Source organism: Temnothorax nylanderi, unplaced genomic scaffold, assembly GCF_030848795.1.
Source record: "Temnothorax nylanderi isolate EJ_2023f unplaced genomic scaffold, tnyl_v1.0 TNYL_tig0021_pilon, whole genome shotgun sequence".
NCBI classification, from domain to species: Eukaryota; Metazoa; Arthropoda; class Insecta; order Hymenoptera; family Formicidae; genus Temnothorax; species Temnothorax nylanderi.
The window spans coordinates 1,374,352-1,396,655 of NW_027249083.1; the positions used below are offsets into that span (position 1 = coordinate 1,374,352).

Sequence of the window (22,304 nt, forward strand, 5' to 3'; positions counted from 1 at the left end):
ACAATATCAGTGAAATATAATTTCGCTTTGAAAAATTAATTAAAAGAAGCACGTGTCTTGTATTTTTAATGATAATATAAGATCTTATCTATTGCGTTTCCAGCACGCCATAATCAATACAAAGAACATATATTCTAGGAAATATATGTTAAGAGATTAACGTTTAATAAGACGCCAAATTGCGTTGCAAGTTTAGATAACTCGTTCTTACAGTATAATTTTAGGCGATATAAAAGGCTAATTTGTAACTATAAACAAGCATAAGCGAAGTGGTTATTAGTGAACGTCTGTTTAAACTGTTTTGATACTTATTAATCAAGCGAATAAACACTTATGCGATACAGCTTAGTAATAACATTCGAAATCTATTGAACCAATGTTCATATTTTTGTCTTTCTTCGTCGTTGCTGGCATTATGTATCTAGAGAACGATTCACGCGCATCTCTGTTGGCGTCGCGCCGGTTTACGATCGCGACCTCTCATTCTTCACCCTTCTCCACCCTCTCCGTTCGCATATTTGCATTTTTATATTTATCACAAACGGGTACCGCGGCACGTTTGTTCTGTGTCTTGTAGACGGATACTTGTCCCTTTTGCTTTTGACAAAAACTCCTTGTTAATTTCCTTCTTCGTACTTAATGGCATATCGTAAGAAAACGACCAGAAAAAGAGTGGAAAAAATAAGAAAAAGTGTATATTTTTTGTCTAAATATAATATATAACTTTGAATTATGTCAATGTAAAAAAATTTGAGGAAAGTCTACTATTGCGTTGTTTCTCGCATGGTATAACTTCAATCGTGTATATCGCACTTTTACTTCTTCCAAGTTTCTTAATAGAAATTGAAGGATGAAAAAATTTCAATCGTTATCCGTTTCAATTACGATGATAGTTTCTTACCGATAAATTTATCTTATAAACTTGCTTCCGCCAGTCATCAGAATCAAGTCGATGCCTCGAGAATCAAGCTGTTAGAAAGAGAGTAGGAGCATAATAAGATAAGAGTGAGAAAAAAAAGGACAAGGGGACGACGGCCAGTCCAGTCGGAACAGTCGAAATACCAACAGTTGGGTCTTTATAACTATGGGCACGTTTATTTGGACACGATGAGAAAAATGTCGTAACAAGAGTCCTATATGCAGCATCCGGCAAGGATTGTTTACATCGTTCACGTTGAGGGTTCAATGGCCCAGTGGAGTCGTTAAAATATTTTAAAAGCAACGGAGAAATATGTAAGTTAAATATAAAAGCGATTATGTGTACCATAAACTAACAATAAGCAAAATGGAGGTACAAATTTTCAGTTTTTCTGATGATTTGAAATAGATTGTAAATGATAATTTTACAAGGATATGTACTGTGCATGACGCAATGTAGATATGTAAACATATTAAGATGGAATATACAAAATAATAATAGTAAAATTCTTGATAATAAAAGTTTTTAGAACCGTTAAGGGCCCCCGCACAATGAAAAATATAAAGAACAAGGAACAGATATTAGCGATTAGAAATAAGAAATCAGGAATAAAGCTGGTGTAGCAGTAATACACGGTTTCCGATAGGTTAAAAATCTATTGCCTGTGTTATTCCCTGTTTCTGTTGCCTGTATTTTTCATCGTGCATCCAATTTTATTCTTGATTCTTTAGTTCTAATCGCTAATATCTGTTCCTTGTTCCTTATATTTTTCATTGTGCGGAGGCCTTTAAAAGTTCTGAAAATATAAATCGTAAATTTTTGTATATAATTTTTTTTATTAATAGAAATTGTTTTTTATTATTTATTAAGTTGTTGAGAATTTTTTAAAAATTATTTTTTAGTCTTCTCAGTATAATTTTATCTTATTGTATAATTCTTTGCACACATATTTGGTATTCATTAAGTAAAGTGCATGAAATAAGTCTCAAACGTACTGAAGCGCACTTGAGAATGTTATTTCAGATTTTAGAACAGTATAAACCGATACTGCTCATCTTGGCCTCGTCATTCTTGTCTGATATATCGAGAGAGTGTATAGAAAGAGAAAAGAATCAGAAAGCACGGAAAGTAAAAGATATCAGACTTCGCGAACATAAAACTACCCTTTCGGGATATCATGCAACGTGGTTGCCAGAGCAAAAGATAAGTTATTCGCGCACGAGTGAGATCTCGCGAGGTCGATGTCGCGTGCCATCGTCCTGACGATGTTAATCCACGACGACGATACGTGGGGGAGGGGGGGGGAGGGGGGGGGGCGCGGGATACCGTTGGCTCCTGGAAATTCTTCGCGAGTCAAATTTTCTCCCCGAGACGATCTTGGAAGAGACACCCGTTAGAAGCAACGTCGCCGATCGTATTTTCACGGCGGCGACGTGTACATCGGCGCGCGGCCGCGCGCCGTCGTCGGTGTGCTGTGCCGAGGTCCCTGCACCCGGGGCACCGATCGATAATCGATGGAACAAAAAGTTAGAATTTGTTTACAGTTTAGTAACCCAAATCAGGGCGGCGGCCTGCCATCCTCGGCCAACCCTCTCCAAACCCTCCCCCGCTGGCCGCACACACCACCAACTACCACCACCGCCGCCGCCGCCGCCGCCACCGACATCTCCGACCAACACGAGCCAGCGTTCCCTCTTCCGACAGCGCTCTCTCGCTCCGCCACTACCATCGTCGCGGCGAACGTACCTCGTCACGAACGACGCCGTGCGCGGTACCAACACCAGCAGAGATCGGAGCGGCGCTACCAAAGCGCCAGCGGCAGTTACACAGGCAGAGACCACCTATACCCAGTCGCCGTGCCGTCACCGACACGTCGACCGTATACCCGCCGCCTCGTATCACTTTATTTTTCCCCACTTTTCCCAGCGCTCGCGCGCCGTTTCGTTCCGTCAGACGAGTTTGCCGAACTACTTGCCCGTCCTAGCCCCGAATGCATTTGTCAAACGGTGAAACAAATTGGTAGACAGCTCACAAATACCAGCGCGCCGCTCGCCGCCGCGCACTCGTCGGCCACGTAAACTGCCTTTGACTAATGTGTTGTTCATCCCCCGACACGGCTCATGTACTCCACATTCGACGAATTTTATAACTCGCATCTTCCCCCTTTCGTTTCTACTTCTGTCCCTTTTCTCTCCTCTTTCTACGTTGCGTTTTCGGCCCGTTTCGGAGAAAACGATACGCTTGCGTATGTGCGAGGATTAACATCTCGAAGAAAGAACTGCGCATAGAGTCGTGGTGATACGCGCTCTTTTACGACGAACGAATTATTTCGTCGCGACGTCTCTTGCTCTCATCTACGTATCTCTACCTTCTTGGAGTCGCCGTTTACCCCGACGCTCATATTCGATATTGATCTGAAAGAATTTGCTACCATCGCGGCGATGCGGAGCGAGCGTAAGATAGCCGGATGTTTTTGCTTCGAGTCGAATAGTACGATCGTAATAATTCATCGATATGAATTTAGTGCTTGATATTTTTAGACGATGCAGAGAGTATATTTACATAGTCGTTCAGGTTTGATGGAAGGGATGAATTTGATGAGAAAGAGATGAATTTACGAAAGAAAATGATTACGTTGCGCATTTCATCGTCGTTTCACATAAATACGTCGCTAATTCTTTGAGGAGGAATCTGAAAATTTTTTAGACAGGGCAGGTAGAGTAAAATCAGGTGAGAAGTGAGTTTGTACTTTTTTCCCTCGAGTGCCTCCGTTCAAGAGGACTTAGCTGAAATAATATACAGGATGAAAAGAAAGCTAAATATTTCTTTGGGGCAAGATATGAGCTAATTTCGTGCGCTCGTTATGCGTGTGGCCTCTATTGTATAGTCTTTTCTCTTTCCAAGCATTAAGCGTCATGACTTTACCACTTTGCGTAACGTGTTTCCCCTACGCAGATAGACTTTTACTTTTCAGAAAATGATTTCTTTATAATTTTATTCCAGCTCCAAGTATATTTTTAGAAAACCTTTTTCCGTCTAGCTATAAATTTCTCACATAAAGCTTTACTGGAAGCTTCCAGTCAGTCCATAAATATAAAAATTATAACGATAGAGTTCCATTTGTGATATGAAACGCCGGAATTTCAAAAGATGAACGAAGCATTGTAATTTTTTAGACAATCGTATAAATACCGGGATGAGAAGCGTTATAATGGCAGAGCAATATTTACGAGTACATTTTCATTCAGTCGTTATTCTGTCCGACGAGATATGTGTACGGCGTCGTTGAATGTAAATTGCCATCTGCGTTTTCTTCATCCGGGAATACGTCTCGTCACTTTCAAATCTCGCAAAAAATACTTTTTTAAGTGTTTCGAGAATCTCATGTCAATTGATCGCATAACCAGCCAATATTCTTCTCTGCGGGAATGAGAGAAAAGTAGTAGACTCTCTTTTCGCCCGCCCCGCGTAGAAACACAGATATGCTCTCTCGAATAAGTAGAATCGATCCGCGAGCCTCGCGCAGCGAAGCGCAGATATGGCGCTGATGCCTAGGTGTTGGATTTTATGACTTATTGACTCTCGTCCATGTTTACCGGACTCGATGCGACGGGCATGCGGCGCCAAGCGCCGGGAATGCGGCCACCTTTGCGAGTGAACGAGCGGCCGCTGGATACGTCAGATCGATCGATCTCCTTCTCTTCATCTCGTTGTTTTTTTGGCCATTTTCTTTGCCTTGCTCGCCTGGATCGTCATCAATGTAGCGATGACGATCGTTATCGCCGATCGACGTTAATATCTTTTGCTTTACCCGTGTCGTGTGCTTGGGTGTTAATCCCAATTGCAACGGCAACGGATGAATGATCGCGCTCCGCGGACTTTAACCCGGCGATCTCATGAGAATCGCGATGGTAATGTTTTATACGCGTGCGTAATAAGACCGCCCACATTTGAAAACAACAATATAACCGAAAGTCACGTTGCCCCGTCGTGATTAACGATCGCTCAAGTATGATTCGTCGTACGTGACGGATATGTGAATATCGTTATGTCGTCTTCATAACGTTAACACGGTGTTGCATTTCTGGTTGCATCCGACGACGTCAAAATCGTCAAATCCGTTATACGAATAGACGGCATGCGAGAGTAGCCGCTTTTCAACGACGAGCGTGAGGATCTTCGCGTGATCTTCATCCAGCCAGTCTGCAAAACGCCGCGAGATCTCTCCCGCACAAATATTGAATTTCCTTGATACCGAGCCGCGCCGCTCGGTGATAAAACGCGAGCGATGAAAACATGATCGAACGACTTGTAAACTGACGCCGGAGAGGGTATCTCCGCATGCATAAGTGATGCGAGAGGCAAAAATACAAAAACGAATGTATCGTCACGGGCTTTAACGAAAACTGATTTTTTATTTAGCCAATTTAGCTCGTAATAACTGGAGCGTACAATTTGGCGTGTGCTTGACAACCGAAGATCTTTATGAAATAACTTTATGCTTAATTTGAATGCTTTTGCGTAAATCTTTTTGCGTAATTATGATTTGATCCTAGTGGAATGTTCTCGATGGATTAAAATTAAAGAATAAAAATAAAAAGATAGTTTTTTTTTAGAAAGAGAGAGTGTAAAAGAGATAAAATTACAAATTACAATTGTTTGCGTGATTGTTTAGATTATCAAAAATTGTGACTCTTATTTCATTCCATTTATATTCCATTTATATCGCTCTAAAATCTAAGTGCACAGTATACCTATATCTGTACTATTATCTGTAGTATTGTCTTCCGCCTTTTCTTTTTTTTTTCAAGTCATTATCCGACTGATATGAAATTTACGTGGTAACGTTACATTTTTGAAACGCTGCGTCATAATGCATTTCTGTGCATTATGACGCAGCAAATGCGTATATCGATGCAACTTTGTGCGGACTATATCGGCTATTTATCTATCGAATAGCTACGGGATTAGTTTGTTATTGGACGATTGCAACGATTGATGATCGAGTTATCTGCCATCGGCAAATACAAATGCAATTTTTTTTCTCGTGAAATGCGAAAGAACGGAATGTCGATCGGTGCTACCGGAAGCCGCCTGGAGCCGATGACTGGCCCGTGACTTGTGCGCAGCAGTGCGCGCGTGTGTACAGGTGGCTGCACGCTGTTATTACGCGACGTGAAAGTATAGCTGCCATAGGAGAATACATAAATATACCGGCGTACCTTTAATATAGCACGGCCGTAATTTATTTACGGCTGTCGCGATTTTTCGCGCTACATATTCGTTCTCACAGCGATGTCGGAGCTTTCCTAGAAACTTCGCGACCGGCTCCGCGCTCCGGAAGTCCCATATTATCCATGAATAATGCATGAGAATTTCGCCTAAGAAACGTTCTGCTTAATTAAATGCGCGCTTATGTACACACCAGATTCAATCACGTAATACGAATAGCCGGAACGTGATCTCCAGTATTTAATCATTTCATCGAGTAAATAAATAAGTTTCTATTAGCGGACAGAGAGCTTAGTTTATAAAATTATCTAGGCGTGTGCAATCGATAGCAATTGAAAAATTATCGGCATTTAAATGAAGAATAAAAGAATAAATAAAAAGAAGAATGTGCGGGATATTTGAGACGTTCGATGATTAATAAAAGATGATATATTCTTTATTGATGTGTATTCGCGTATCGGCGATTTTGGAGCGATTTAAGTGCCTCTCGTAGACACGTGAGCACATTCGATTTGGTATTTCCAGTTGATAACAAGCGGGGTCGATTCCGCGAAAAACAGCGAGGAGTGTTCTTCGCTAGTGCGCCTGGTACCAACGAATGACGACTATCGCGAAGAAGTCGGACAGTGCGCTTATGCAAACACTTTTAACCGGGCGTTCCGCGGCCGGTCGCGTCGACTCGCGTCGAGCTGTATCTCTGTGAAGAACTCCTTTTCCCCAGCCTCTTCGCTGTAGCCTCCTTGTGTTTGTCTACGCTCGTATTTGCCCGACGCATTCCACTGTCGCTCGCGTTGCACCAGCGCAATCAGTAAGCGGCTGTGGCGAATCGCTGCGCTTTGTGGATTATCGTTGTCTCTGAGAAATCTTGTTTTAATCATGATCAAAACAAGATTTCGTCGTGTTATTGCAGCAGCTATTAAATATTAATAGCTTAGGGAATAGCGTAATTAGGTAAATATAAATGTGTGCAGCTTGGAGGTACACAAGGAGGTAATAGTATTTTTTTTATTCATAAGACAGTGGCATAACACTTCACAAGGCTAATTGTTTATTTACCCATACGTACACAAATGATTTTATTTATTGTATTTATATCTGTACACGTATCAGTGGATGTAGATACTCGTGGAGCATGTCAAGCTGGATTAAGACAGCGATGAAACACGAGGAAGCTTGTAAAAGGGTAGGCAAAAAAAGTAAAGATCCACTTTTACCAATCACGTTGATCGCAACACGTTGCAAGCGCTTGCCGAACATGGTTAACGCTTAAGTGTGCGTGTACGTGAGAACCGAAGGGGATGTCCTAAGATTTGTCACTGTCGGGGATCGTTCGGCAGCGATAATATTCGCAAGACGGATCATCCTCGGTTTCACAAGGTTTGTTGAACACAACTGTCTACATATTCGATGTCTATACATTCGGTGGGGAAACTGGATCCAACTGGATACTCCTCGACCACCCATCGACATCGTTAACGATATCATTCCTTCGCTTATCGTGTATGATCTCGCGAGAAAGTTGCGTTTTCTAAACAACGTTATCTCATTCGGATTTTAGTGGCGTAAAATATTTCTTCCGATTTATTTTTAGCTCTAAATTAATTCAGTAACAGTAAAGTAACAGATTGCATAATTAAGTTGATATGTTTAAAGTGTACTTTTTAAATTTTAAAACAAGAGTATATTTTATATTTTAGAAAGTTTTCACGACGCGCGCACAAAACCATATTTAAATCATATGCCAAGCAGAAAGCTTCTACTCGTATCAGTTTTCTATACTTTTCGTATCTTTGAATAGCCTTCGAATATGAGTGGCGACCGTATTTCTGGTACAGTCTCTTTTCGATATGATGGAGGTCAGGAAAATTGGGACGTTAGAAAACGTAACACCGGCGAGTGTGCGAACAATCGCGCACTTATTGATTCGTTGCACAAAGCCCCTGTTACATGGTCGCGATTGACACTACTCTACATCAAGGATTAATTCAGAATAACATCGGCGATAACAGTTTTAATCTTAGCTGCGGCTAATATTAGCCGAGCGTTGGCTTATCGACGACGTGAAATGGTTGGGTGGCGCTTGAAGAAATTACAAGAATCGTTCTGATGAATATTATTCATTCGTTGAATGGATTTTGATTTATCTATCAACGAATAATAAGAAACTTTTGTTGCCATTCGAGGTCGAACACAACAATTAAATTTTATTTTGTGCAATATATGATGCACAAATCCATATAATATACATATATATAATTTTAGAAACATATTGTCTAAAATTATCAATAATTTTGATAAGAATTGGTTCAAGGCTTAGATTAGTATCAATTTCGTAGGATTAACGCAACAAATCGTAGAAATGCGTGTAGTAATCAGTAAAAAAAATCATTTTAGCATTTTATCAAAGAATTGAATACTTAGCATTTCTTTCTTCAAAATAAAAACAATGCACAAGATATTAAATCATTGTGAATCAAAAATATGTTCGCAAGATATTTATATCTATTATTTAAATGATTTACTTCGCATATCTGATATAAATATCTGACATAAATTATAAAATTAACTATAATAGCAGGAAATTAATTCCCATTATAATGCGCTGAAATCGTTCACGGTCGATTGAAGAATAATCGATTAACATTTAACAGTATGGCACTCTATCTATTGCGTTGTATGACTCGGTGTCATCGCGATGACTTGGTGTCATCGTTGAGATCTTCATTTATTACGTTTTCTTTCTCTCTCTCTCTCTGACAATGTGTTTATTATTTTATATATATCAGCAGAAGCCAATTTTAAAAATATATACAAAGAAATATTCTAAGATAATTATTGATAACCGGTAATCGATGAAATCACTTTTTATCTGAACCTCATCTTGACCCTGGACAATTATCTGAATTTTGAAGAAGTAACAATGTCAACAAGTTTTTCTATAGAATTAGTTTTTTCCAGTTTTTATCTGATGTACAAGACACGATTTGATTATTGATTAAATATTCTATCTTAAATGTCTATTTCTAAAACGCTGTTTCAATTAATTTTAATACGAGAGCTTTTATAATAAAAAATTACACTTAGAAACATTATAAATGTATTATCAATTAATTAGCAAAAATCCTATTTTATTTGAAGACTATCGTAGAAAATTATAACAAATTTTTTATGGACATTCGGCGATCATTCCTTTGACGAATTGTGCGTGATCATTTGATTTAATCCGGTTAATAAGGTAGAATTTATCAATTAAAAGATTCTTAGTCATAGCTCACGTATGTGCTGGCACGATAAGTGCCTCACGCCAATACAAGAGAGATATCTGGCGCTTGCGTAAAACGCGATAGAGTATACTTATGCGTAAGTCTTTCCACTAACCGCTCACGCATCTCTGCTTCAGCCGCCTCAGCGACACGTGGAACACCGCGCATCGACACGTGGACTTCGGTAACCTTCGCGCAGTTGACCACGTGGTTGAATGTGGTGAATCAAGCTTTACCGGCAACGGTACTGCTCGCGAGAGTGCCGTCAGTCAAGCACGTACTTTCTCGGTAGAGGCAAAACGTGTTGATAAATCATTATTATTGTATAACTCTAATTAACGATATGTACATATATGAAGCATAAACCATTCCGTTCCGCAATTAATTTGTAACGAAGAGGTATAGAAACGTTGTCGCGAATCACAAAATTAAAAGAACATTGCCATGATGTTTTTCATTGTTCTTTGATATCACAGTTTTTGGTAATATTTGCTATTATATTATTGCATATTTTGTATGCGAGTAATTACCCTTTTACCGTAGTTTTTAGCACGGATATGTACTGTACACTGAAATTTGTTTATCTCTATCTTTCTACCAAAATTTTTTAAAAATTTTATATATATATATATATAATTTTATTTTCTTTTTATTTTATTTTATTAGTACATACGAAATATTCCTATTTCATGAATGTTAATATTTCTTCTAAATATCGACGATAAGCGTGATATCAAAACGCGTGTGTCACCTTCTTTCAGCAATTCTTCTCACTGTTGAATATCATCGCGTGAGGCAAATATGATTGCAATTTGTTGCATCACGTCAATATCGTAAACGATATCTATTCTGATTAATCAAATTGACGTATACATCCGGTTTCTTAATGTGATTTCTGTGGGCTTTTCCCCACAGTGTAACGTGTTCGCGCTGGGGGTAAAAATGCTCGTGAACGCATTATTACGATCGTCATATCGCGTACGCGCAGCGAATGCACACATCACTGCCCAGTACGATGAACATTACACGAGTGTTGCGCCAATCGCATCGTGGTATATTCGCAGTCAATAAATAAAGGCATAACGATAACGAAACTTTGCGGACGTGGAGTAAGGCCGCAATCTTATCGTCACGCGCAGATGTCTCGAATCGTATATTCTTCAATCAACGGCGAAGCCTTTATTATAAGCGCGATTATGCCGCACGTGCATATCTGTGCATGCTCGACTGCGCCATGTGCACTTCTCTACGCATATACGTCGGCTCGTCATAGGTCATGATTTAGAACCCGCCGCAATCTCGTTCGTGTGAGAACCGTGATAATGATTATGTTCTATAGCGAATGATGTACTATATGATGGGATTGCACGCTACTGTGGTTCACGCGAATTTAATTGCATTAATTAATTATGTATTTGATAAGAGATACGTGACGTAAAAAATAGCTTAAATATACTTATATTTATTGTTATCCTTAATAAGCAAGTCTTCAATTTTTTCAAGATTGATATATGAGCGAAAAGCAAAAATAGATTATGCTATTTTTCTAATTCAATTTGGACGTATGCATATATATATATATGCGGTACACAAAAAACTGTAGAGCGAACTGTATGCTTTTATCGGGATTGTGTGATTATCTAAATAAGGACAGCTCTGAGCCTACCTTTTAGTGCGCGCTTTGGTGATTGACGGCGAAAGAGCTCGAAGTGGACAAGAAGGTCGTGAATGGAAATCTTGTGGAGCTCGCCGCGCTTTCTGCGAACAGAAAATCCATTCACACGTTCCCGGTCGTTTAAACAACAAGAGGACAGTCCGCCACTTGTCGAGGCGCCATTCTAACGCGTCTATTACCTGCTTGCAAATATTACCTTCGTAACTTAGAGCGTTTCCTCGGCGAGCGTCCCCGTGATATTTTACACGCTAACGCTCGTTTCCCATCTTTCGCGGAGATTCTCATTTTCATGCGTATTCGCAGGCGGCGAATGGTTAGAGGCAGCCTTTACGGAACGATTGATTCTCCACAGTGAAAACAGGAGATGTATCCAAAGATAATTTAAGTCAACAATAATATTTCGCTACGTACTCATCATCGAGTGTAACGTTTGCGATATCGCATCCGAATGTATGAAAGTCGCTCGTTTCTCGGTTACAAATTTTTGCCACCGATGCGCGATAAGTGACGCTTAAGAATGCGAAAAGCCTGAGCACCACTGTCCGGGCCACACATGCAGTATTATTGTTGCAGAGTGGATCTCTCGTCTCACGAGACCCGGCTGTTGTTGTAGAGACGTGAATGTTATTGCAGCGGAAAGTTGTGATGTCACAAAGCTGCGGTGGGTCCGCGCACGACGTGGCGTTAGCCCACGATGCAGATCGCCTAAAAGCGTCCGAATACCGACGGACGTGTCCTTTTCGTGTTACCGTGGAAAAGGCGGCGTTATACTTAACCCCCACCTCCCCTCCCAAAACCGTAAATTCGCCGCAAGAACATCGTAATGCGCGAAGTAGCCACGATGGAGAAGCATCGGCCGGCTACGCCACGCCGTTGTAGAAGCTCAAATTTCAGGCCCGGCACAGTAAAAAGAATTATTAAGCAGTGAAAACCGCGTCGTTCGCTCGCTTTACGTTCTTTTATGTTTATAGCTACGTCTTCATTCGCTTCTCCCATGCGACTCCACCTAGCCGGCCGACCACGCTCTCTCTCTCTCTCGCTGGCTTTGTCCGTTTCTTGGAAGAATAGGGGGTCCTGGACTAAAAGAGTGAAGATTTATTGCACGCTGGCATTCAATCAATGAGACGTGCCCGTAAGATGTGAAGTGATAAAGTAAATCTGCGTTGCATAATCAATGAGAGATGAGCCGTATTAATCTGTGCCGTTCACGATATCGTGAATGCTTTAATTGAACTTTCCTTCTTTATGTTATATTTGAATATTCTGACATGGATAGGAAATCGATAACTAGACTTCGGTAACGAGACTGTAGTAGTTCCAAATTAATAATGCAAGATATTAACGGATAAATTTATCGTTTAAAATTGGCCGCGCGGTTTATAAATTTCCTCACTGTTTTATATCGTTTAATATAGCTCATATCTGTAAGAATAGTGATCATGCGGTAACTCGTAAGTAAGTTGATCGATCGAGAAGTTTGAATAACGAAGTTAGAAATATTGTGCCAGACATTAACTTTTATATACTACATACAATTCACATTTCGCTTCTGGTTAATCTTGCGTCGTTCGAGAGTTGGCACGAGAAAGTTTCCGTTTCTCCGAGCGAACGCGTCGCTTATTAATTTTTAAGCGGCGTTTAAGTCAGCGCGAATGCGTTAGCGGCAGCGGGAATTCTTGACAAATTTTAAGATTGACGAAGGAATTCTCCGGGGAGGGAATTGTTGGCAATAATTTGGAGAACCGCGATAGACCACACAGGACCGGCGGGGTGTATCCTCGGGAGGGTCCTGACTCCCGAGACGTAGGTATGTGTAAACTTTCTGGCACGTTACGGTGAAATAAAACGTGAGCTGTACCTGGCGTGCCTCCATCCACTTCCAGATCCTCTCTCACGAATCTTGCGAGAGAGACACCGCCGACCGCGTCGTTACGTTAATGGGACGGGCGCTATTATTTAATTCCACCAAATTGCCGGCCGGCCCACTGAAACAGGCGTAAAACCTCCTAAAAACCCACCGCGGGTCTCTCGTACTCCCGGATTCTATGCGGGAAGGAAGGAAAAGAAACGGACTAACGGGCAAATAAAATCCGAGGAAATCGAACTCGGCCCTCACCGACGCGATCGTCCCGCCGTAATTTACATTTGTGCAGGCCCCCGATATGCGTATTCATACCACGAGGGCCTAATTATTTTTCCGCCGTCGTTAATGTCCCTATTAATTTATTTTGACCATACAAACGGAGAAATAAGCAAACGTACCGCTAAATCTACATGTAATAAAAACTATCGAGTTGCTTTTTAAATATCTTTTACTAAAATACTAAAAAAAAACGACATCGTCGTCCGTGATACGATTTTTAAAGAATTTTTAATTCAAGTCGCTCCATTGGACTTGCTTTCTAAGAGGGTATACAAAAGAGTCGTAGACAGTCTCGCCAGTTGGACAACTCGTCCATCCGGAGAAAGGAGTCGGTGCCGCGCCGCCGCGCCGCGGACGTTACATGCGGGAGTTGAGTTACGTCGTGGTGTCGCGCGAGAGTTAAAGGAACCCGGGGGAGAGGAGAAAACGTATTAAAAGGGCATAAGAGAGCGGGCCGCGACCGCAAACTGATTAAATGCGGTCTGCGCGAGCCGCGCCGCGGGACTTAATACGAGCATCGTGTAAGCTACACGACTCGAAGGGGACCCCGTATGACGCGCGCGCCTACCATACACACCGGTGCTCCACGTGGTTCGTTTCTCACTCTCGGCCTCTTTGAACCAGTTTCTCTTACCCCTCGTGTTTAACGCACGCGTGTTTCGCGCCCGCCGCGGGCGAACCGGAGAAACTGTTTTTGCGTCTGCCCACACCTGAAAAACGATCGGTTTCGTAATCCGCGAAAACGCGCGTTCTCGCGCGATCTTACGTAAAGGTGTATATACGCAGAAATCATTATCGGTGTATAGTAACTATAATAATTGTCGGTGTATAGATTCTTCGCACACTCTCGACTCGCGCTGATGCGCATATCAGTCGTTCGTGTTGATGCAGAAGTGTGGCATGCGTGTATTATGCCCATGTAACATTCTTTTCATTAAATATATATAAAGAGGAGTTTTGTAACGTTTTAATATCTCGCGTTCTTGCATTGTGACGATGGCGTCTGGCATCCTTCCTTTCCTTGGATTCTTCCTACTAGACGATTTATGTGACAAGAATATCGGAGCAAAATGATTAGCTTTCTAAAATGAATATATTTATTTATTAAAAAGAGAGGGAGAGAAAGAGATAAAATAGACTATTTGCTTCAAATTGCGTTTCAAGCACGTCTAAAATAATTATCTGTTTTAAAAAAAGGGAGCTCTTTATTTATTTTGACACTGTCTTGGTAACCGAGATGTCTGACAAATATCGAGCGGATATAAATGTATGTGTGAGCAAGAATGCTTGATTGGCACGCAGTCTACAATCTGTGACAGTGATAACTCACAATAACATTTCGTGGATCACTGTCCAGGCACAGTTTGGAAGATAAACAGTGTTTTGATTGGACATATTCAGAAGAGTGTCCGTATAGATATTCATGTATCTCGCGCATTCCGGATATATAATTTTATATTAATAAATTACTTAGATATATCTGTAATGCAGTCGGTTTTTTAAAAATAAAATACAGAGTCATGTATTTGTAATATTGTTCTTTGTTTCAAGCCACGGCTTGAAGGCTTAAACGATTAAACAAATTTATCAATTATGCAAATTTACTACTATAAAATGCGAGAGTTAAAATGTCATTCATCGCCTATAAAATGAAAAGGAAGAACATTCCTTTGGTATCTCGTTTAATCGTGCAATCAATGCCGAGCAAAATAGGCCGCGATTTTTTACGTCCTAAAATTGGTCGCAGGTCGCAAGCAGGTAGCAGATTGCCACGAGAGTGACTAATTGGCGCGCAGACTGCAATCTACAGCCTGGTAAGCTCGTGACAAATAGAGGTAGAGGAAAGCGCATCGTTTGTGACATAACGAACCGCTTAAAACGTTTCCCGTCTACATAAGACTTATCGTATCAATTATTCACCAGCGCAATAAATAAGGTGCACATTTTAAAACATCAGATGTTTATGGATGCAGACATTATTACATTTGCGGTGTCATTAATCATCGTATATTTGTAACACCGAGCATCTCCACTTGTACACGAATCATCTTTCAAGTCGAGATAGAAGAAGGTCAAGTTGGTGAAAGAATTTGTAAATGTGAGAAAACGTAGGATAGATAGGGATGCATATTTGATTTGGAAATTTATAATAAGAAAATAATATTCTATTTAAGAAATTGCATTGATTAGGTGACGCAATGATGCTATTAATAACACAAGAATATTCTTGCGAGTTAACAATTACAGTATTGACCTTTGGACCCAATCGAATATTTTTCCCGGTGCAGAATCCTCCAAAAATACACAGCGAGCGAGTCGCAATCAGTCCGTTTACCACATGTACGGCAGCAGAGCTCCGACATGGCCGATAAAAGCGGTACGAGTCACGTTGCTTTTTATACACGTAGAAAGGCATTACTCCGCTCGCGATATCGCCCGTGATTCGAATTCCATAAGATTACAGCATTAACTAGCGGCGATTAATCGTCGACCGTCGTCGTAGTGGGTATAAGCTTTCCGTGAAGAATTCGGGGCGTTTGATCTCTTTTAAAAGCACGCGGCCGCAGCGAGGTCTAATAAAGACTTCGTGCACGCGGACTCATTCGTTTCGGAGGTTGGTAAAAATAGAAGAATGGACGTACATACACCGAGATATTTCAATCCGTGACCGTGTCATCGGTTACTCAGCGTGGAAGAGTTCGAGGATGTGGGCAGCTCCCGCGAGCGATTCGTCATACGGGCAGATCGTAGCGACGATTATCAATCTACTTTATATTCGTGAGCTTCGTTCTAAATAAGACGAAATGCTCTTTCGGCTTCGTGCTTAATCAACACTTCTGCTCTTTCGCGACGCTCCGGGCTTTAACCCGGTCAGTTTATCAGAGATCGACACGCAACGATTCTCTGTCTTTTTTTCTTTCTCTCTGTCTCTCTCTCTCTTCGTGCTCGTCGTTGAAGGTCGAAATCGGAGCAGATCGCGATAAGACTTGTTACATATATGAATTCATACCTCCTACACCGAGACCGAGAATTTTGTCGAGTAACGGGTCGTCTTCCTTCGAGAAGGTAGACGAAAGAAATAAAGGCACCTTCTCGACCTCTCAGGGAGATTTCCGCCCCGGCCAAACGGACAAAGATCCCATTCCATTGTTCTATGATTTACACCCGCTTCAGCCTCTCAGTTCAGGTATACTGAGCCGAGTTTTTGGTGAATTTCGTCCGTACCACCGGCATTGACACTTGTCACCTTTAATAATTAAGCGAGCATCCCAATTCACCTTCGTCTACGCACCAATAGGATCACTCTAGGACGTTTCTTTTTCCTTGTGAGTGTACGTATGTGTGAAGTGAGTTCCTTTAGAATGACTTTAGAAAGACTCAACGTAAAGGTAGGTAGCCCAACACAGGTGGTGCAGGTTAATTTAGATAGGTAAAAACGCTTTGTACCGATTTTCAGGGTCGCATCGATGGCACCGTCAACAAAACTGAATGAAGCAAAAAGAATGAAAAATTAGACGTCTATAAATATCTACATATTATTATGGTTATATATTATTTTAAAATATTAATAAAACCAAGATTTTTTTTCTGTTTGAATATATATTTATATTTTATTATTTTCTAATTTATTATACTAATTAGTATAATAAATTAAAATTTGTATTTGTTTGTCTATAAAAAATATGAAAAATACTAAACGGTCAGTTACTGAGCATATTTATTGTTTTCTTAGTAAGATAAAAAGAGATTCGTAAAAAGTGTTGGAGATCTCATTATGCAAGGGCATAAGTCGCTCGCATGTTATACGTGCGAGACAGGATTTTACAATGGGTGCGTGCACCGAAGGGCCGTTGCTCCGCGAGATACGATCCTAAAAGGCGCCGACGTTCTCCCACGCGATGCCTCGTCGACGTTCGATGAATTAGGCCATTTGGAGTAGGATTTGGCGACACGTAGTCGGAACTTTAGGCATAGCCGAAAAGGGACGGCGGACTGAATCTCGTAAAATATAAAATGGCGAGGCCCTAGTGTTCACTTATCGGGTTAATCGTCTGGCGCGAGGGAAGCTAATTAAGGCAACCTGATAGCAATTTGGGAATTAACTGTCACTTTCCGAAAAGATGTTCTCCATCGAGATGTGTTTACTTCGATCTACGTACCTTCCTAAAATATTTAAATTTAGAAAATATTGGTATTTAACATATCTCGTAAGATTTTTCATCATGTCACACTATTCATTTTTTAACAAATGTATTTTATCATATTTCTGATGAAGTTAATTTTTCCTCAATGAGATTTGAATTTTGTTTTGCTGACTTTGACGTGTCGGTATTAAATATCTTAACAAACAAGTTTCCAATTACAATCCTGTTGAAGTGTCGAAGACAGCTCGAAATTAAATGTATATAGAACAACATTTTGCCGCTTGCACCTCTGAAGTTAATTTACCAACACCCTAGTTATCATTACACTATTAAGTGTACGTGTTGCACAAAATGTTCTACAATGCAGACACTATCGTTGACTATCTTACACGCCGTCGGGCATTATCTCGGATATTGAAGCCGTGTTGAACACGCATTTAATAGCGCAGCATAAGCAAAAGCGCTGGAACGCGTACACACTCGGCGAATGCTGATTCCGCGGCGTTATCAAGACAAAACGAGCGACGTAATGTGACAACGGTGACAATCGCGCGTGACCATACGGGCGGAATAATCGGCGCGCGGCTCGATTGATAATTAATTATCTTGTTGCGCTGGGTCACCGAGCGTTCGCAACACCGCTGCTCCATCATCAGTGACCCGTTCTCTCTCTCTCTCTCGCGCGTCGCGGAGATGAGCCGCATCGCGAATTTTTTCCTCCTTTCTCCGCGCATCGTCGTTCCGCGCGCCGCGCCGCTGGCATTTCGATTCTTCTTCGTTCACCTCGCGCTGCGCTGCGGACGTAGACGGACGGTACGAAATCCGCACGTGTTCCGCGAAAAGGTCCTTGAGTTCTTTGTGAATGGTGCAACATTCGACATTCATTGAAATATATTAAAATAATCGTGCCGTTGAATCACTTAGGAAAACAAACCTCGGGCTCTCGGGCTCGCGGGGATTGCGCAACCGCCCGCTCGTCACCGTCACCGTCGCCGTCGCCGGACGCGTACGAGTCAGCGCGGCGGAATACCACAGCCGATACGACTTGTACCGTAATTTATATACCGCCTGGCCGTCACGCGCACACACATCCCGATGGCGAAATGAAAGTAATAAAAAGAGATAAATAAATCGCGTGCGAATGGCGCGAACGCGCCAAACCGCCTGTCGATGGCGGCGAGAAACCGCGTCTTCTCTCACGCGCGCAGCGCGTCGCCGCCGCACTTTCGATCCACTGATTGTCCAGCTGTTATAAAGTGACCTTTACGTTATTGTGCGCCGAGTGTTGCGTGATGGTTCAAAAATGCGCGTGTGCGCGAAACGTTCGGGCAACAATCGCCAGGTGAAAGAAACGCACGGTAGGAAGAATATTCCGCAAAAGATACAGCGATCTTGAAAACTTGGTCACATTCGCGAAGAAATAATAGCGCGACAGTAGAGAGATTCACGCCGATCTCGCAGCCACAAGAAACCGATCAGGAAGAATTTGGCTGTAATTCGAAGAAACCAGAAACAGAAGAGGTTTTTATCTTCAGTTAGATTAGCAAAGACTCTTTCTGGAATTCTTGCACCGACAGAATCGTTCGAAGACGTGCGAGTTAGGACAGGTGGCTTCATTCTGTAATGCTATTTCACCGGAAACCGACTAATTGTAAGAAGAATTTGGCTATAAATCAAACAAACTAACAACAGAAGATGTTTTTATCTTCAGTTAGATTAGCAAAAACTCTTTCTGGAATTCTTGCACCGACAGAATCGTTCGAAGACGTGCGAGTTAGGACAGAGGTGGTTCCATTCTGTAATGTTATTCCATAGGAAACCGACTAATTGTAAGAAGAATTTGGCTATAAATCAAAGAAACTAATAACAGAAGATGTTTTTATCTTCAGTTAGATTAACAAAAACTCTTTCTAGAATTCTTACACCGACAGGATCGTTCGAAGACGTGCGAATTAGGACAGGTGGCTTCATTCCGCAACGCCAGGGCTACAAACGGCAGGGCACGCAAGGGTTGCCGCCACATGTTTCGCCGCATGAAATCGGCCGCAACCTTTTCCTCGCGGCTGGGCGCAGCAGCGCGACGCGTTTCTATATCATTTCACTATAAAAGAGAGTACGGTACGTGAGGCAGAAGTAGGGTTGCGCGGCAAGCGGGGGCGTTCGTTTGTGGAGAACACGCCGCGAGAGGGATAGGAGGAGGGATAGGGAAGCGAGCACGCCGATGGAGGGGCAGCCTCGTGTACGATACGAGTGGAGGGGTGGCAAGAGAGGGGTGGGGGTACGCTCTAGTCGAGCGGTAGCGGCAGGGAAGCGGCCAGGTAAGCAACGAGCGAACACTAGTGGGGCTGACTTGCGCGCCTTCGAGCCGTTGGGATACACGGCAGCGGCAGCGGCACCGTCGTCGTATACTGTCGCGCTACGCGTGCTACGGTCGTGTCGTCGCACCGTCGTCGTCGCCGTTGACGTACCGCCGTCGCTGCGGAGCAGCGACCTGGGTGTTGCACCTCCGTCGTCGTCGGCCACGCGGCCGCCCGTACCTTGGTGTTCGCGGTCTCGCCGGCTTCTTTCCCCTTGCTCCCTCGCGCGGAAGAGAACGCGATCGCCTCGGAGGGTTGATCGCTCGCCGCGCGCGTCTAAAGAGGGGCGCGCGTTCCCGCGTGTGTGTTTACCGGAGCATCGCGGAGCACGGCGGCGTACGTTACGTTTTACCCCCGCCAAGTGCCCGTTCGCCGTGCCGCTGACTCCTCGAGTGACGATAGAATATTGGCACGCTTCCAAAGCGCTTCTGGCGAAGCGGAGACGTACCGCCACCGGCGCTACCACGTTGCTACAACTGTCGCCCGTCGCCGGTCTTGAGGATACGATCGCGCGTCGCTCTTCACTCGGGGGTGGAAATCACGTTGGCGAACTGAGTGAGCCGCGCATGATCGACCGGAAGTTATTATTTGGGGATACGGGGTCGTGTCTCTCGTGAAACGTGTCGCGATCACGCTAATTGATTAGCACCTATGCAGCACGGCGGGCAGTGTCGCGTATCCAACAGTGCGATGTGGCGATGACTGCCTAGTTTCGGAGTATTTCGTTTTGGAGCACACGAGTTTCCGGAGTTTTCTCTCGTTGCCTCCTATTTCGCATGTTTTCGCAAACGAAATGGATGTAGTGTGAAACGACTTTGTGTGAACGATCAAGTGCTGCCGATCGGTCTCGATCGGTCGGAAGGGATAGCAGGGGGTGTTTCGCGCCACGTGGGGGGGGGAGGCAAAGTGATAAAGGAACAGCGGCGTCGTTAGATGCGACGATTTTAAAAGCAGCTCCCGGAGGCCAGCCCGACGCAATGCGTCGACGCTGCTGACGCAAACGCGCCTGGATGCGTCTCACTCTTAGCACGTGAGTGTCTTTTTTAAATAAAAAGGGAAAGAGGGGAAAAGGAAAACGCGAAAGGGTTCACGCGTTACGATCGTACGTCTGTCGGATCACCGTCCACGGATTTACCGCGAGGAGGCTGCCGGCCTCGTGTATTTCGATCGAGTCGCGCGCGAGTCGATCGAGTTAAGATGATTCCGAGGGGATTGGGTGGAAGGACGATCTCAGGATCCCCGCCACGTTACACCGACACTTGAGCGTTGCTCCTCGTACCCGTACGTCGTTCTCTCCTCTCCACCCCTGCACGTCGCGATTCTCGCGAATCGTGTGCTCCGCTTTTGCGACGAATATATTTCCCGCGCCCGCAAAAAGGAAATTTCCTCCGTGAGTATAGTGCCCTGCGTGAATTGGTGCTGCGTGCGGTGTTTATTATTGTTGTTATTTGGTGGTAGCAAGTGGTCGCGAGTGCATATACGCGACGACGACGACGGTGGTGAATGATCCTGGCTCCGAGCTGACAAAGGTACTCGTACACGAATACTGGGATGACGTCCGCTTCGGATCACGCGGTTCCTTCACGATCTCGTCAATCCACGTCGTCTAACGCGGAAACAAATGTAAGTTTCCACCCCGCGAGATCTCGTTGCGACGCATTTGGAAAATAACTTCTGATTTGTTCGTGAATGATCGCGCGCACCTTGGCGACGGGCAAACGAAGAGGCGTGAGCTGAGAGCGGCTCGGTCGCTTATGAAACAAAATTTAAATATGTACAATTCAATAATTTAAAAAAAAACAATAATGTTATGTAGTATGATGGATTTTACTTCAAAATGACTTGCGTTATACATGAGTGATGTATTTAGCATTCAATATGAAGGGTATTATGAACAAGCATATAAATTTCTTATGTCTAAGCATTTGTTTAACAAATGAACGCTCCTCTGCTCTTTAAAGTTTGTGGGGGAGAGGGGGGGCTTATCGTCAGTCAATGTGCGCGTGACCAGCGTAACTTAAAGGCCATTGCACGTAACAAAGATTTAGCCATAATTGTAAGGCCGTAAGAAAATAAACCAATCACAGTCGATTATTCTTCTCGCGCTCGAAAAATAAAATCGAGTGTGATTGGTCTATTTTCTTATGGCCTTACGATTACGACTAAAACTTTGTTACGTGCAATGGCCTTAAGACCGTCAATTTCTCGATCAAGTTGTAATCACGATATATACCACGGGTTTGCTTGAGATCGTCCATCCATTGAACTCTTTGCGATAATAACAACAATATATAGTAGAAATCTGAATTAAGATAGATTTTATTCGACTAAGAAATGTGTTGATTGTAAGACTTAACATAAAGCACACAAAAGGATCTTGCTTGAAATCGTTTGTGAAGTAGGATTTGTCCCCCAAGAAACCCAGTTTGAGACACGTTTCCTCGAAGCGACACCAGGTAGTAAAACGACAAACGGGCTTTGGCCTAAAAAAGCGCGTCGGTTTTAAAATGCAGTTATGATCAAATACGGCGAGAGACAAGTCGTACCTCGCGAGTATGACGGCGCTTGTA

At 42.8% G+C, this 22,304-nt stretch overlaps 1 protein-coding gene across 10 annotated transcripts in view; it reads left to right on the forward strand.

Annotated features, from left to right (window-relative positions):
* Window positions 1–22,304, forward strand: part of LOC139769296 (fibroblast growth factor 18) — a 131,147-nt gene that overhangs the window by 52,250 nt on the left and 56,593 nt on the right. The window contains exon 1 of one of the 10 annotated variants that reach the window (XM_071700224.1): window positions 19,715–20,764. The exons of 8 other annotated variants lie outside the window; for them this stretch is intronic. In XM_071700224.1, coding sequence (XP_071556325.1) covers window positions 20,745–20,764 — 20 coding nt within the window. In that variant the 5' untranslated portion in view covers window positions 19,715–20,744. One more of the 10 variants, XM_071700228.1, reaches the window with a different exon arrangement.